Source organism: Dicentrarchus labrax, unplaced genomic scaffold, assembly GCF_905237075.1.
Source record: "Dicentrarchus labrax unplaced genomic scaffold, dlabrax2021, whole genome shotgun sequence".
Lineage (NCBI taxonomy): Eukaryota > Metazoa > Chordata > Actinopteri > Moronidae > Dicentrarchus > Dicentrarchus labrax.
The window spans coordinates 18,397,430-18,416,088 of record NW_026136715.1 but is presented as its reverse complement, the minus strand read 5'-3'; the positions used below and the strand labels follow the sequence as shown (position 1 = coordinate 18,416,088).

The 18,659-nt window shown below is 40.1% G+C and overlaps 1 protein-coding gene across 3 annotated transcripts in view; it reads right to left on the bottom strand.

Annotated features, from left to right (window-relative positions):
* Window positions 1-17,673, bottom strand: part of LOC127377321 (thymocyte selection-associated high mobility group box protein TOX) — a 77,683-nt gene extending 60,010 nt beyond the window's left edge. For all 3 annotated transcript variants that reach the window (XM_051425083.1, XM_051425084.1, XM_051425085.1), the window contains exon 1: window positions 17,001-17,673. In XM_051425083.1, coding sequence (XP_051281043.1) covers window positions 17,001-17,105 — 105 coding nt within the window. In that variant the 5' untranslated portion in view covers window positions 17,106-17,673. The remainder of the gene's footprint in view (window positions 1-17,000) is intronic.
* Between the last annotated feature and the right edge of the window lie 986 nt (window positions 17,674-18,659).

The window sequence follows — 18,659 nt, the reverse complement described above, 5'->3', positions numbered from 1 at the left end:
CTAGCTACTTGCTCCAAATGAAAAATGACTGTCAAGAAACTGCATGTTGACACTTGGCATAGGGTGTAAAAGCAAACACATTAGACGGAGGAAATGGGTATCACCATCTTCCCCCTGCAAGGTAACTAAGCAGAGAAGACAAATGTGTCTGATGTGTTCAGCCATTTCCTCCACTCCCTCTCTAGGGAGTCACTCAAAAACGAAATCTCAGAAAAAGCCGGCCCTGCTGTTTAATTGAAAGACACTGCAGCAAACAAATAGGGGAAGTGCTAACAGATTATGGGTCAGTGAGATGCAGCAAGTCAAATATCTCTGACGAGACGAGAAAGAGACGATGATGTTGTAAATGAAAATCATATACGTGAGCTGAACCATGCACAGAGCTGCAAAAACTGCAAAAAACAAAAACACCCACTATTTGTCATAATGGTTCATTGATTAGATATTGTTTGAGGTTTAGTTATGCTGACGTTTCTTTGACGCAGAGAAGCTATGAAGGCAGAACCAAAATATTACCTACTAAAGTTAAACTTCAATGAATGGGTGCAATTAAGCAGCATTATAACTTACTGTGTGTAACTTAAAAAAAACTTAAAGTAGGGTATTGAAATTTAAACAAAAAGTATTAATCAACGTAGCATTTATGACTTTAGAAGCTCAGCGGGCTGGTTTGCTATCTTATGGTTAAGAATGTCACAATATATTGCGAGACAGTTAAATCGCAAATATGTGAGATGAAAAATGAATCGTCATACTCTTTTTAAACAGAAGAGGGCGCTATCTACTTTTGACTTTGCTTGTTTGACGACCTACGTCACTCGCGTCAGTTTCTGTATGAGGTCGCAAAGACTTCAGTTTCACTTTTACAAAGAAAAAGAAATATGTACTACAGACTACTTCAGAAATAAAAAGGATTCTTTAATTTGATAAATAAAACATAAGAGAAATATATTTTGTAAATTTCTGTCTGAAAAATAAAGGATTTTTTGGTTATAATTTGTCTTCAATCTCATATTGTTCAAAAATAAATTGTGAAAAAATCATACCGTAAACTCATGACTCTCGTGTATCGTATGAAATCATTAGTTGAGTATTGTTACATACCTACTTATGGTGCTTGCTAGCGCAACTTGTGTGTGTTTGTGTGGTAATCTAAGCTAACGGCTAACCTGGAAAGTTAAATATAGGTAGTTTTTCAGTTAACCATCTTAGTCATTAAGTTTCGTCACTACAGTTCTGAGTGGTTCCTTGGCTCCACCCAGTGAGGTTTAAATTAACCAAGCTGCCTCCGAGAAATGTCTGTACAAATAAAACTCCATTTTGCACACCTATTCCTGCACTGTGTGTCTAGAGTCGTGATATAATTAGTTCCATTATAATCGAGGGTCATACCTTGCCAAAGAAGGTGAAAACATTTTCTACAGCCTAATGCTTCCTTGCACAGCAGCAACACCAATTGTACCCCCCAGATTGCCGCCTCAGCAGCATTACTAAGGAGGAGCAGTCACACGAGAATGTGTGCTGTTAATGCAAAGATGTAGATGTATGTAGGTGTAAAAACACCACATAAGTAGTCACCATGCAGGACCTGTGGTGTTAGACACGTGGTCAGGGACATTTTCAACCCAGCCACAACGCTGCAGCAGCGGAGTTATGTGGAATTTCTTTGAAATAGTCAAACATAAAATGTAATATGAGCTTTTTACAGCAACCTTCTGAAGATTGTTTTTAGTTTGAATAAGATTCCCATAATCTTATTCAAACATAATGCATTAGTTTTGTGGAACGGTTAATACCTAATTCGAGAGCGTGATTTCAAGCAAGTCTGTCCTTGTTGCATTATCAAAGTATAAAAACTCCAACTTAAGCAGCAAAGTCAATCTAGACCATTCAAACACTGAAGGAATAAAGTAAAAGCAATCTTTGTAGGATCTAAAATGTGTTCAATCACACATCTTAACACTTCAATAATAGAAGGCTTTTCTTTCATCAAGGGTAAATGTCCTCATATGCACATGAATGTAAATATAGTCAACCACAGAAATAATACTGTTACATTATCATTTTTCATCATGTTTCTCTTTTATCCAAGTTTGCTTTATTTTTAAAATACAATAATCCTTCCTCTCAATTATAAACACCAGCAGTTTTAGTATATTCATTTTTATATTCTTTATATTCTTCTTCTATTCTTATATAGTCTTACATAGTATAGTCATCCATACAATACAAAATATTATTGTTATATTTATCTATGACATTGTCAGTCCTTTTGTCAGAAACCAGTATAATAATGGAAACAAAATGTCACCCATTCAATAGCTCAAACTGTACTGTAAACAATGTCAGGAAAGCGGTGGGGGCAGTGAGGGCTTTGTTTCAACAGAAGCCTCCCTCATGCAATTGACGGTTGGACCTTTAATGTTTGCAGTTTCTTATTGGCTGCTCTTTTCTCTACAAAATGCTTGTACAGTCATTTCACTCATATTCTTAACTCCAAAATTAGCTGTGGAGTGCAGCAAGCTGTCAGTGCTGATTCTGTTGGACAGGTAAAGCCAGAATGTATTAGTTTTCTCATACAGAAGAAAAGTGCTTTTCCAGGTTTCAGTACCCACCACTTTGCCTATATCCCTGTGCATTAGTGTCCTTTTGAAAAGCAGCTTTTCTTTTTTACCAGAAGAGATTTTAGCAAGATTTTATTCCCAGCCCCAAAAGACGCAGAAAAAGCAAAGTAAGTATGGCCCCGCAAACGGTCTAATAACATGTGTTCTGCTTTATCAAACAGAGAAAGCCACAGTTTGTCAACTCTCACTCGCTAATGTTATGAGTAAGTCAGATGTCTATCTGCAGTGCGCAGCCGTTTCACACACCCACAAGCAATTTCACTTTTAGCACTCTAAAGACAAGCTTTAATAAACCTTTTCATTTCACAGTCAGACCTTATGAAAGTGCCGTATGGCCTCACAATTTACATTTTACTCACTATTTATCTGTAAAGAGGACTTAATAAGTTCCCTCTTGAGTACACACAAGGTGAGCGTTACTATGGGGACGCAGAGTGCTCCTCTGTGCTCTGTGGCACTGAGGCCTGTTCCATTGTGGCGAGAGACAACAGCTGTCTTTACCTTTGGCAGGCAAACAGGCTCATTAAGGGCGGCCATGTTTGTTTTTGTGCCCGATACCTAGCCCTAAGCAAACACTGCCATATCTCCACTCCACAGCCCTCGCAGTCTCAACATTTCCTTCCCTATTGTGGAAGGAGGCCCTGGCACGTTGAGCCTGCTGTACTTTTTTTTTCCCCCCGTGAGCGCTGGCCGAGCTGCCAATGGCTCTCAAAGAATGCGTGCTTAATTGAGAAATTTACTCGAGGTTTGAGCTGATGAAATACTGAAATGCAGCTAGCACACTGCTGAGATGGAATGAATATTGGGGCATGTGTTATATACATAATGTATGTCATTATACTGCCTCGTATCACATCTTGTGGTATGTCACAAGAAAGCCTTCTTTGTTTGTTGTGCCGTAGACGTGATAAAGGCGTCATTATTTGGTCTGCTCACAGCTAACAGTAAAATCTGCAGTGAAAGGTTTCATTCGCATATTTTCTCCCCTCTCAGCACTGTGTGGCTTGAGTGACAAGGCAGGTTGAATTCATAACGCTTTGACAAAAATTCCATTTAAGAGGGAAAATGGCATTGAATGTCATTCCATTACTGCAGACGGCAAACATGGGAACACTTTAACCCAGTGGGCATTCACATTAACTTATACAAAATAGCAGAAATACTATTTTTTGGCTTTCCCATAATATATGTACAGTACTGGAGTATTTTCAGCCAGAGCACTTCAAGAGTAGTCTTCCAAAATGTACTCAGTTATTTGATTTCATCCGTTTTCACCATTTGTCAAGCCCAAAGTCACAACGCATTGTGAAATGAGTTCTTAATGTGGAGTAATGAGGCTGTCATGGCAAAGCAGTCTCTGCTTGTTTGAATTTGACTCATGTCGTAGATTCAATTAAATCAGCTGAAGTCAAGCTGGCCCCAGGCCAGATCGGTAATGGGTGACCTCATTCAAACAATGCTCTGACATATTGAAACAATAAGAGGAAAGGCCTTGAGTCAGTTGCAAAAGCAAACTCCACTCGAAAGCGATAAGGTAGAAAAATTACAGTGAAGTCACCAAAGTGTTGGAAGGATTCATGTAGTCATGTGTCTTCTGGGGGGCTCATTTAGGTTTTTTTAATATTTTTTTTTTGGTTTTTTGGTACCAGAGTTGTTGCTTGTGTAACACATCAAGTGTGTGTGTGTGTGGTGTGTGTGTGTGTGTGTGTGTGTGTGTGTGTGCACGCTATCATTAAAACCACAGACCTAATGGAGATACTGAAAACATGACAAATACAAACATGGCAAAGGCAATCTTTTACTGTTAAGATAAACATCCCTATTGCCAATACGCTAAACCACTATGCTCTGTGAACTTTAACTCCTGCTTCCTTTGCCTGTAATAACTAAAAACAAAAATTGGTCAAGCTTGAGAGATAAGAGTACCTTACAGATCCTAAACACAGCTGGCCCATTTCTTCGTTTGGAGGTTTACTTGTCCTCAGAAGTCTAAACTGATTTATTTGGATGTTGAAATGCCTGGAATCTAAATCATGACACAAACACTCCGAAGGCTATGTAAACAACCTTTCTAGTTCCAGTCTACAGCCACGCTTTCTGAGCAATAACTTGAGTGCCAAGGGCAAAAGCACTTCTCACTTTTTGGAAGGGTCTCCACTGTCACACAGTTATTAAGAGAGGGCGCTCCTCAGTTTGTATAAAAGAGAGTCGGTATCGCTAAAAGGCATATTCTGACTCCACTGTCAATGTATAATCAATTATGTTACTTATTTCAAGGTACATTTACCATTTATTATGTGTAAATTTACAGTTTGGAAAGACAGAGACATCCTGAGTGCTTTGTAGAATAAACAGAAACAAGGTGAATTAAAACGGAACATCTTGCTTTACTCACTCTTGTTTCTTTATTCACTGGGGCAATAGCAGTTACAGTAAACAGATAAAAGAGCACACACACATGCGCACGCACGCACGCACGCACGCACGCACGCACACACACACACACACACACACTTACTTGTAACTGCATCTCATTAGACGGCATTCCCTCTGGCCCTTATTCCATTAGAAATTAAAACTCAGGACAATTAGTGGCAAATTGGTCTCAGCTCAAGGCTCCAAGATGACTTAATTACAAGCTCATCGGAAAACTGTGCGATGGTACTGTGCTTTGAGCACACGATGAATACCTGGAGTAAGGGTCAGTCGCAACAAAGTTCAACAGATGAAGAATTAACTGCTGGAAATAGGGCTGTATAGCAGAAAAAAACGAACTAAGTTGTTTTTCGGCTGTGAGGAGGTGTGCGTGATAATGAAACTGTGGCTTCATCTTCATGGTTTTAGGAAGTAACTTTAATAAATGTCAGTACTGAGAAATTATAAACTAGAGGCATAATGTTAGTGCAACCCTGCTGGCCTGTGATCATTTCTACCAAAGGATGACAAACGGGATGGGAGAGGCTAAAGGTCAAATGTTGATGAGTTCAGATTTCTCTGGACAGAGCACTCATTTCCTTGTGTAGGAGACTGTTTGATACTTTACTCTTAAGTTTTAGTTTTTCACTTCCTACTGATGGAGGGCTGTATACATACAGTTTAATTTGTGCAAATATTCCAAATCTATGCCATCTCTACTAGCCAGGATGGGCTGCTCATAGTACAGCTCCATGTTTAAGCTGACAAAAGAGTTGTATTTTTACATAGAATCTTAAGTAATGACTCTTAAATGTAGCAGTCAAACACGAATGATGTATATTAGCCTTGTTACAGTATGGTTCCATGGACACTGGATAGATTGAGCACAGGAAACAAGGTATTTCATCAAAATCCTGAAGGAACACGAATAAGTAACTTATTTTTTTATCAGCCTCATCACTCTGTTTATGACAAGGACACAAAGCACATTTTTCTGTAATTGAACCAACTCTAGTTTATGTAACAACTGACCGTTCTGCCCTTCAAGCTAGACAGAGAGACAGAGGGAGCGATTTGATCGCTCCATGTACTTGCTCTCGTCACATGACACCATGTCCCATTATATTGTGATGTTGTCATAGGAGGAGAGGAAATGAAATGCCTTGAAGCTGTATGGCAAGTGTGTGTGTGTATGTGTGTGGTTGGATGGTAGCGGATTCAGAGGTGTAAAAGTGCAAGTGTATATGACCCTGCGTGTGTGTGTGGTCCTGCAGGCTTCAGAATTAGTTTGAAACTTGGTTGTAGTCACAGTTGTAATTGGGCAACTTGGGAATTTTTTGTTAGACTCTCCATCCAATCATAGCACCCACTGGCTCTAACAACCTCTGGTCTTCAACGTCAACAAAAATGATCAAACATTCCTACATAATGACAACAACTGTGCAGTCCCGGTACTGTGAGACTGACCACTCAAAGCTGCCTTTTAAGGAGTAAACTCTATACTGAAGACCAACAGTGAATTAGCATGCAGACTAACACTTGATTTTGTTGTGAAGATGAGAATACTGTCATTGACATGTGGATTACTGCAACATCAGGAACCACATTAGCCATTTCTGAGACAGCTGGACGCACACGATCACAAAATCGCCAGGTCACGCAAGAATCCATCTTGCCAGGCTTCGATCTATGTGTTTGTGGCAGACCAACAAGGAACTACTAAAAGCTACAGGCATGGTTTAACACTAGATGTGCGTGACAACATGTGGGAGAAGTGACCGTTTGCTCTTCTATAGAGGTTAGTGTAGATGCTGCTATTTTCTCTATGGAAAATATGTTTTTGCTCCTCTCCTGACTAGAGCTATTTAGATTCTAAAAATTAAAGCAACACTCGTCCCAGAAGCTACAACCTGAGTGAGAGCCAAATAAACATGTCCGCACACATTTTATAACTTAAAATTGAGCACTTTGTGTATGGTAAAGATTGACAACCACTGGACCACACCACTGAGTCTGAATCAAACCAGCAGAAACAGGAAATAATGTAAAAATTCCCCAATTCCTCAAACGAGCTGCATTATGGCCGCATGAGTCTAGAGTCAAATATATCTCCTGCTTAACAACTTCACTGTTGTTTTCTTGTTTTATTTTTTGTCTCTGGTTCCGAAGCTACCCATACCCACAAAAACACCTACATGCAGATTGAGATAAAGAGCCTCTGGTGGCTATTAGCTATCTCAACTCTTAAAAGCCTTCCAGTTCTGCCCATAATCACCATGCTACTTGAACACTTTGAATATAGCTCAGTTTTGCATTTTGATACATTTTTATGCAAATGTAACGCCTGATGGTATATGAGCTGTTTGAAAGCTTGTTTCCTACATGGCAGCAATATGAACTGATATGGAACGCTGTGCCTTTATCTCATGTGAGTCTGAATAAATGATCATTCATAAGACCTCCTCCAGTGGCTGTGAAGTCATTTAGGAGGTTAATGAGTTCAAAGTGTGTGTGGATAACCGCACATCACAAAGGTACTGTTTATTATTTGTGGCTAGTGTCTATGACAATACCGTTATCGTGCGTACTCATAGTGATAAGATTCAAAACAGTTTAGTAATACTTTTCCTCCAAAGATTCATCTAGCGTATACTGTAGGATGTTTATGAGTTGGCACAGATACACAGGAGATAAAGACACACTGTTGATATATATGGTTGGTTTTCTAACTGCTTTCATGTCTTCCTTTATGTAAAGGGGATTTTTAGCTCAAACCACAGGCGTGACAAAAATTCTAGGGGAAACACTGCATGCATTCAGCTCCGTGAGTTAGAGTTTAAGCCCTCTTTTTATCCAGTCTTCGCACCTGTACAGTTTCTTAAGTTTATGGTGGGAGGCAGCAGATGATTTTGCTTCTAAAACTGTAGATAGCAGATTGCGTCATTATTTTCCACCTGATATGTAGACAGTTTAATGGCGTTTCTGTTATAATCCAATTATGTAACTGTGAGCATGTAAACACGGCTACTGTTTTACACATGGTGATAGCCAAATCTAAATACTGAGAAAGGGAAATGTTTCTTGGTTTTTTAACAATGGAAAAATTGGGTACAATGAGCGATGAAAGAAGCAGTTGTTTTTTTCAACAAGTCACCGTGTCAGTTTAGAATTTCCTTTGTGTGCGTCTCTGTGTTCGGGGGATGTTGCATGAATGGGCAGTCAGCATTTAGGGTTCAAAAGAAAACAGCAGCCTGAGCTCCTGTCTGTGTGAAAACCAAGGCTACGGTGCTCTGTATCAAGTGCCATTGTTTTGGTAATAGTAAACCTGGGGCACTTGCCAGGAGGCATTAGTCATTCATCTAACAAGTTCCACAAAACAAACCACAAAGTGCTCCACTGTCGACTTCCTCTTATTGAATTCTGAGCACATAAGCACATTTCCAAGTGTCTTACAGCAAAGGTATAGACTTTCTGATGACTAGCTACCTGAAGTATGGCTGCAATGTTTGTTTATTTGTGCGTCTTCTGACAGGAGGCCAGCTCATTTGGAAGAATACAGTTTTTTGTTTTGTTTTTTATGTGCGGGAGAGAATGAAGAGAGAGAAGAAGGGAGGTGGCGGGTGAAAGGCGGATAGGAGGGGATTAGGGCGGAGTGCAATTTTTCAGCAGGCCAGGCATACGACATGATCTCTAATTACCCACAAAGCACTGTGTAACCCGAGCCACAGATTAGGCTGCATTATCAGGCTTAATAAAACATGACCATCTCTCAGTTTCACTCCCTTTCTCTGCCCTGCTGCCACAAACATTTGTCCCTGGTTATGACATTCCTGATGCCTTTGCTAAGAAACTGGCCTAACTGTACCTGTTGCTGATAAGTAATGGGGTTAATGGGGAAAGTTTAATTGTGAAATAATGGAGAGTTTTACTACTTTGAGCTGTTATTTTAATAAAATCAGAAGTTTGAAGGGAAAGTCACTCTTTGGTAAAAAAAAAAACACAGGTTTATTATATAAAAATGCATTGTATTTTTAAAACTTAGTCAATGTTTTATATGGAAATATTAACCTGAGAAGTAAATCCAGCTGTCAGATAAACGTAGTGTCAAAAGTACAATATTTCCCTATGAAATGAGTTGAAGTATAAGGCAGCATAAAATGGAAATTGTACATTGGTACAGTTATATTTCACCACTGTATATGATATGGTAATATAACACAGACAGTGGATATTCTGCTACATAATCAGCACTTTTACTTTTGATAGTACATTTTATTGAACTTTTAAGTAAAATTTTTAAGGCAAGACTTTAACATGTAATAGACTATTTCTTCCACCATTGCTAAGGTGCACAACTGCATACATGCACACATATATGTCCACACAAAACACAGATGTTGACGCCTTGTGGTATTGCTACTTTTATTTAAGTTGACTATCTGAACACTTCCACTGCATGTGGTATTACAGCATAATGTGTCTCATTTCCTTTCATCAATATCTAAGTCTACAGCTTTCAGAACTAATCTAAAAAAAAGTCACAGAAAACTACTGCTACTTTTATTTAAGTTTAGGATCTAAATACTTCTTCCACTACTACTAAGGTGCCAGCAACACACACAAAAGCATGCATACACACACGTGCATACACATACACATATACTTACTTGCTTGGTTCACGTGGGTTGTGCCAGTAAGTGCTGCTTTAGGCTATGGTTTTTCACTACTGTCTACTGTGTTATTAGCAATTCTATAAAAAGATCTGCTCAAGTTTCCCTTTCCTGTGTGTTAACAACCCTACCAAGCTGCTATGAGGTTGTTGAGGCCTATAGAGAAAGACAGAGTCCTCGATAGCATAACACCATTGACAATATATCATAATTTCCAAAATCCTACTTTTTTCCCCCTCTGTTTGTTTTTCTTAGCGACATCACTCATCAGCATGGCTCATGGCCAGCTTGAGACTAAATAGGTCGACAACACAAAGAGAGGGCCTCTTTCACTCGCTTTCCCTCCCTTTTTCTCAAACCCACAAGTCTCCTCTAACCTCTCTACCTCCCTTTTTATTTAACATCTATCTCTATTCTTTTCTGTATCCATAACTCTGAATCAACTTTTCCACTGCTCCCGGTTTCAGGGCGATTCCCATGTCTTAAACCAAAGATAATAGCATTGCAAGAACTAAAACCATGGTATTACCACTGTACTTTCTGTCACACTTCTCTCTTTGCCCATTGTAAACGATCATGGAGCTCATCATTAGCTCTCAAAGAGGAAGAATGAGCCACAGTTTGATTACCTCGGTGGCTCTGTGGGCTCCCGCAGTCTCTGCTGACTGAATTGGACGCAGACGATTACAGCCTTGCACAAGCAATTATATTTGCCTGCTAAATATGTCACACATAATAAACACATGCTCATGACAGACAAGGGACAAGGCGAGACAGTCACAGCTGGGGGAAGAGGGAAGAGGGCAAATTCAGGATCATATAGATTTATCAGCCCTGTCTTCCTCAAGTGGAAACCTCTTGCAGTCCAAATCAATGCATGTCAGTGAACTAATGAAAGACACCAGCGTTCAGGTTAGAAGTCACAGACCTGCCAGTGAATGGCAACCTAAAAAAAGGTATTCTGATTGATAATGTATCCCTCAAAAGATCTTCTGTGTATTGATCTACACAGTGGAGGCACAGGTTGATGAAAAATATTCTATATTCAATACTTTACATGTAATGTTTCTGTGTCTGTGTTTCAGTCTGGGCTTGGACCACTGAACTTTCATATGGCTCCTGTCCCTTCAGGCCGCAGTGCAAACATGCCACTGACACCAGGCCGATAATATTTGTAAAGGATATTCAGTGAAAACAAGGGAGGGAAAGAGCCTTAAATCCCTGGCAAGGAGCTTATACCATGGCCCATAGTGTTTGCACAGGACATACCTCAGGAAGCTGAGACAACTGGGAATGTTTGTCCAGCTTCCAGCCTCTTCCATACATACATACATGATACAGTACATACGTACAGTACATACAACACTACTACACAGATACACTGATACAGATACTGGAAACTGTACATAAATCTTTAGTGCATATCATACATACATCAAATACATTCAGTAGTCCTATAGTAGGCATATACTAGGGCTTTAACAAAAGATAATTCTAATTAGTTTATGAGTGAACTGTTGAGTCTATTAAATGTCTGAAAATAGTGAAAATGTCTCTCGCAGTATCACAGAGCAGAGTTTTTTCAACCAACAGTCAAAACTCACTCAAAGAGATTTTCCGTATACAATGAGATAAGACAGAGAAACATCTTCTATTACCTGACTAATCAATTCATAGACTTATCATTTCAGCACACACACACACACACACACACACAGTGTATATGTACATGGTCTATAGAAATAGGCTCTCTCAGCACTCTTACACTCCTTCCTATTTGTCTACATTTGTTTGCCTTCAGCACAGTAACTGGCTGGGTTCTGTACAGGCTTAGATGTACGATATCTGTGGTGTATTGTAGCTTCCTCTGGAGGTTTTCCTTTGTTTTCTATTGCTAAACAAAATAAAATTGGAGATAGTTGGAACTCTCGTGTTAGAATGACAGGGCGGATGGAAGCTCCAACAATCTTGTCAGTGCAACTGAGCTTAAACAACTAGAAAAACAACAACACAGCTACACCAAGTGCATGTTTACTTATTAAAAGAGATGCCAAACCTCTGATGAACTCTCTCACAAAGATAGATAGATAGATAGATAGATAGATAGATAGATAGATAGATAGATAGTTAGATAGTTAGATAGATAGATAGATAGATAGATAGATAGATAGATAGATAGATAAACACTGTTGCACATGATTCCTTCTGAGTGCGCAGCCATTAACAAACATAATCAACATTTAACTAAACACCCAGGGGTCTACTCTGCAGCAGGTGCTGGCACGGTTTCTTTCTCTTTCTTCTTCTACAGTAAGAATGAGAATGCCATCGCACTGCCCCATGGGAAGGCCCAGTCTGACTAATGTAAGCACACTACAGTGGGGCGGCTGGTCTTAATTACGGTAACAGACGCTGAGGGGGACGCACTGCTACCCACCAACGAGCAAGTAGCTTAGCACTGCCAGAGCCAATAATTAGCACATGGGTAACCCCCCACCACCACACACATTCATACCGTCACTCTCATAACCTACATCAAACATAAACATTTAAAGGCAAACAAAGACACACAGAGCATTTAAATTGTGAAAAAGCCATTCATGATCCCGCATGTGGTTTTACAGCATCACGTGTGTCATTTCCTTTCATTAATATTTATGTCCGTCTACGTCTATCAGAAGTCTTCTAAAAAAAATCTCCCAAACAAAAAACGAATGTAGACGCCTTGTGGTTGGTTGGGAAAATGACTTTTCACGGTCCAATATATATCTACACATCTATCTATATACATAAATACTTGTGTGTGAGTTTTCTTATACACACATATATATAAGACATCTCTGTGCCACATGCAGGCTCTGTGACTCAGCCAATGTCAGAGCCAATTCCAGTTTTATTGAAATGATTTCAAATGGTTGGAATCCCTATTAAATATCTCCTCCATGTGTCAGGGCAGGGAGAAAATGATTTAGGGGCTGTTTTTGCCCCTGCTCGCTGTGTGTCACCGGCCCTTACTGTGGTATGCATGGCCTTCCTCTGCACGGGGCTATGAAAGCAATTGTGATTGTGATTCCGTAGTCAGCAAAACGCTTGAATGGCCCCGAGTTAGCATGCGCAGACACACACACACACACACACACACACACACACACACACACAAAACGCCATACTGGGCCACTGATTACTTCAACCCATTTGACTCTCACTCATCCTTTGATTCTCCCTTTCTGCCTCTCTGTCACATGCCACAGAGTTTGTCATTAGCTAATAGCGACAACATAGCTCAACATAAACATAATACTACAGCCTGGGAGTGGTTAATTTGACAGCCAAATTTAAGTACTATGAAAAAAAAAAAAAAAACCTTGTGCAATTATCCAAAACTAACAATAAATATATTTGTGTTTCTTCAATAGCTTGTTTCACTTGAGGATGGTCAGTTCATGGAAGCTGACTGAATATATTAATGCAAAGTAATAAATAAAGTAATAAACCTTTGCACGGCATACACAAGTCAATCCTGTAATAAGAAATAAAACCAAGATAAGGCATTCAAATGGAGCGCATCATTCCTCAGCTTATCTGAGGCAGAAGAGACCACCAACTAACAAAGCCAGCTCTTCAGTCATGCCCTATCTAAGCAGATATCAGTTGTTGGGAGGATATATGAGCTGGGTGGGACCTGGGTGTATAAACACAGGCCCTACTCTCCCTTAACTCTATGCTATTGCTATACTGTCGGCAGCACCTCACCTCACCTCAGCAGCAGCAGCAGCAGCAGCAGCAGCAGCAGCAGCAGCAGCAGCAGCAGCAGCAGTCGGCACTGTTTGATTAAGGTATTCAAATAAAGGAGCAGACACTGTGTTCCCATTTCACATAGAAAACTAAAAGTCCCTAACAAACAAACTGCCACAGTGCAATTACAGGTGTACATGTTGCATAAGACAAGATGCATCTTTTACACTTTCAATGGTTTTTACAACACATAAAGTGAAAATGTGTACAGTAATTGCACAGTATATATGAGTAATATATGTACCATGCAGCCTGTAAGGCAGCAGACAACATTATAACATGACACACTTTAATATTACCATCAGAGCAAAAAGCTGTTATAATGGTATTGTTCTGTAATTTCTCCTCGACTGTGGGACAACACCACAGTAATAAAAGACACACACACTCACAGTGAAATAAAGTGAGTATTGAAAGTACTGAAGTAGACATCTTCAGGGTTATTTATGGATCCCTCTGAATCATCTCAATCTGCACTTGAAGTACCTTCTCTGCTCATTTTATGCACCTCTTTCTTTGCTTTCTTCACCCTTTTTCTGCTTTACAGTATTGAACTTCTCAGTGATTACAGTCTTAGAACAAATTCATTTGGCCAGCGGAATGATTCATGTTATTTAAGCACCAGTCGGTGATAAATGTTGGGAAAAAGCTTCACATTTCCTCCTCGCAAGACGTTTTTTGTTGAACATGGACAACACTGCTTAAGCAATGGAAATTATTAACAAAGTGGATGGTGATCACAGTTATTATCAGCACATTGAATAAGGTGAAAGAAAGAATACATCCCGAAGCATGCGCACACATCAGCTATTATGAATGAAATGAGCTGCGGCTCCAAATGAGCAGTGACAAAGGCTGAAAACATGACAGCAGCACACATGTTCCCTGGAAGTCACATAAACTTGTTAATTACTCAAACTAGGCTTGTGTCCGCTGCACAGCATCCAGAGTGAGCCAGTAGTGCACAAAACAGGTTTGCAAATAAACAGAGTATAAAGCTAAAATACCAGCACATGCTCATTTTATCCAATTAAGCTTGTGTGTGACTCAGATTAACACTGTAAATTTCACAGTGATAAAAGAAGAGATGTTTTCTCAGGCTGTAAATTGCTTTTTTTTTTTTTACTGGAGCAGCCAGAAAGGAATAATTGTGCTAAATCTCAATATGGTTGCCAAATTGCAACCATCTTATCAAAAGCTTATTTTTGTTCAAATTATTTTGACTCTTTTCCAGTATTATTATCCCAAAAGAATATTCTTAAGCTAAACTAGAAGCCAAAAAATCCACCAACAAATTCAGCTAAGAACCAAAAATATCCACATAAATATGCAAAGTAAGCCCATAAAACAATTGACCTTAATGCTATGATTAGCCTTTTGCCTCCACGCTGCTTCAGAAAGTGACCTGGACAGAATTTGAAATTGGCCAACCAGGGCTGTCAGAGATGATTAGCAGCAGGCAGATCTGATCCACAGATACAGTAGCTACATAACAAATCAGATGTCTCTTTAATGCCACAGCCAGTTTGACAAGCGTTTGAGGAGAGGAACTTGACCTCGTGCACTGTGTTAACAGGACACCAAATGATCCCTGCTGCTCCCTGCAGCCTCATTTGCATTGCTAGTGAAGGTAGTTAGTGTTACACATGTGATGATAGCAAATTATATCTCCCCTTGTGGAAAGAACACCCCCCCACCACCCCCATTCCCTCAAGCAAAAGGAGTAGGGGGGAGTTCAATAATTCAAATGAACACTTGTAATTTTGAGGGGCGCCACACTTTTGTATCACTGACAGTAGTTGGTGTCGCTTTCTCCCTTATGAAAGCACTTTACATCACTTAATATCTAGTGGCTTTGTTTCCACGATTCATGCAGTGTGTGGATATCAGCATATTCTTGGGATTATCCGCATGAAGGGCGATCCTAATTCGCATGACCTACAAAAAAGATAGCCTGTGCCAGGAAGACAGTTATATGGGCCCATTTGTGTGTCACAGGTGTAAACCGGCCTTTACAATAAATGTTTTATATTGACCTTTTTCCATCTGTGATCGAATCGGGGGTTGCAGAAATAAAACTGCGTCCTAATTGGGTTTTTTTTTTCTGTCTATCCATCTCGAACTAGCTTTGTGCTGCCAAACCTGAGCAAAGAATAGCCTAGCACCATTTTTTTAAAGATCTAAACTGGGATGGTGATGTTTTCAGTTGATTACTGGAATGTTCCGTTCAGTTACACAGATTTTCCATTTGCCCACACAGTGAAAGACAAACATCCCCAACTGTGTAACATTCCCCTCACTGTCATACCTGAAAGCCATCTTTATCTGAGAGACCAAGCCAAACGAACTCCAAACCATCTTTATCTCCCAACAACTTCATCTATAGCAGCAGCAGGTCAACACGCAGAGCCTGTTGATTTGTAATATTCCCACCACGGTAAGTGACAACAACAAAGTCTAATTCTGTGGTTGCAGATGGCTCAGATGCTAAAACTAGTGGCAGTCTGTTAATTAAACAGTTTAAAATAGTTTTCCTAGTATTTCCACAGGGTATATCTTGTGTTTGCAGTACTCATTAGTACTTTTGCTGTGAGCTTATCTTACTTTGTGGTATTTTTTTTAGTTCCTATGCCAGTCTTTCAATTTAATGCACCTATAGTGTTGCCCCATCCTTCCCTTTTCTATAACAGGATTACTAAGCGTGGCTTGTTTTTCGCAGAGGATGATGGGTTTTTTGTTTTTTTTTTCTAGTAAAATGTCAAACTACAAAATATGAATAATGTTGTTTTAAATGCCACCTGCGCACTTGCAATGGAGTCAGTGCAGGTCACAAGCCAAAAGCCGCGGGGTGTCAACACGGAGAGAGAGAAAAGAGTGATACTTGTACCAGCCAGACCCTGTGGTTTCTCCTTACAAAGTAATTAACAGTACATTACTGGCACACATCCATTTAATCGTTGAACTCCCAGCGGAAAACCATGTAAGCTATAAGAAATCATTGAGAGGGAAGATAATGTTGGAGCAGAGAGCAGAGTGGGGCAGTATGGATTCTATACAGCCCCTGGTATTTCACATCGGGTGGGACACTTAATGCCAGCTTTGTGCAAAATACAACTGCACAATCTCACCGGGGAAATAACATGATAATAACCATGTTGGTTAGAAGAAAAAAAGTTGGGACTACACATTTTCTTTCAACAGCAAAAAAAGAATGATTGCAGGTCTCAGTCTAAAGTAACAGTAAACACTAATTCTATGTCCTGTTCCAGTCTAAATTAAAACCAGTCCTTCCTACATCAGGTCACTTTACTTGCTGACACTTGACATTTTTATTCATTTTTTTGTTTAAAGAGTGTGTGCTGCGCCCGTGGATAAAACGCGTCCAAAGCGTGCGTTTGGCATTGCGTGAATGCTGCAGGCAGTGTTGGGTTCATATAGAGAGACAGGTGAGACATTAAGCATTTCAGTGCACGAGGCTACACAGTTTGTTATTTACCTTGTTCGAGTGGTAATAGTCCAACGAGCTCAGACAACTTGGATCAGTCGGTAGGGAGCATGAACCCACATTTGCCGGGGGCGCAGGATAAAATCTCACGTCCATCTCAGGTTGTGCGAGACTGAAGGCATGAAATCACTTTCAGCGTCTTTGACTCACTATTGTCTCAGCAAACACAACGCCGAAGCAGGAGACACACACACACACACACGCACGCACACACACACACACACACACACACACACAAAAAGAAGTGGGGGAGTTTTACTCGGTACACTCTTCCCTCACATCCGTTCGCGGCCGAACTTCGGCACCAACTCTGGTGATGCGCAGTCCTCCTCAGAGCCCCGCACCAGGATGCGAAACACTCACTCACTCAAAACGCAGAGTACGAATTTCATGGATACACACGTGTTGGCAAAACTATCCCGTTGTTCCAGAACAAATAAAAAGCAGACCTCCAACTTAGATCCTCTCTTTTTAAAACCTGTTTTTTTTTTAACGGCTGAACAGCAGCCCGTAAATTTGCAGCCTCTTGTTTTCCCCCACTGCTCTTAGGACTCCACACAGGCTTTGTTATGGAGGTGCATATTCTTGCATTGGTTCCAGTACAGAAGTGGTTGGACTTCCCTCTGCCATGCGACCTCTGCCGATAATAAACGGGAAAGAGGAACGGAGGGAGAAGGGGGAGGGGAGATTGGTGGCTGCCTTGGCAACCGCTCTCCTTTCTGCAACTGCGCGCTTCTGATTAGCTGGAAATGTAGTAGTGTGCACGGCTGTGCATTATAAAGCGCACTCTGCTTCCATCAGTGTGCTTCATAAAGGCTTCCATTTGGGTTATTGTGCCAAGGCGGATGGGAGGAGGTTGCACTGAGTCTCTCTGTAGTTAGACCATGTTTTTATGTATTTTTATTTTTAATTTGCATGGCCACAACCTGGACCTGTTGTGTTTAATGCCGACATCACCTGACTTTATAAAAACCTATTACAGTCTGTAGCCTGAAGCAGTGAGCAAAATTCACTTGGTTAGGCCACTCATTTTACCATAATGCCCATGAATAGGTTAAAGCAAAGGGACACAACTCTGAGAGATATTTTCATTCTTATAAAGTCAAGTTTTGAATAGAAATTATTCTGTTAGGCTATTAATGTTTTTTGTTTAATGTGAAGTTAATTTCAACGACAATAAAGTTGTTTTTGTGGTCTAGTTCTGCTTGAATGTTAAGTTTTAATGTTTTTTTTTTTAATTTGAGAACATCCAAAAAATTTTAAAGCTCTTGAAGTAACTACACCCAACAATGTAGGAAGCATAGTTCTAACTGTGGCCACTTTCAAAAGTGTGTAAAATATGGTATGCTCCTTGTGGAATATGTACGCAGAGGTTTAATCTTGTATTGCCATGCAGTTGCAAATGTGTGTGGAGAGAAGCTGGGGCTGTGAGAGCTGCCTCTGACAGCTCACTGAATGTGATGGATAGCACACCCTTGCCCTGTGATGTGCATGCACATTTGATGTTGAAATGGCCTATCCATGGGACCATTGTCTTTCAATCATGTCAAGGCAAAGTACAGAACAGAGCACATTTTCTGCTGCCTGGCGTTATTACTATGCCACAGTTTACAGCACAATCCACACACCCTGCCTGCACAGAAATGTTCT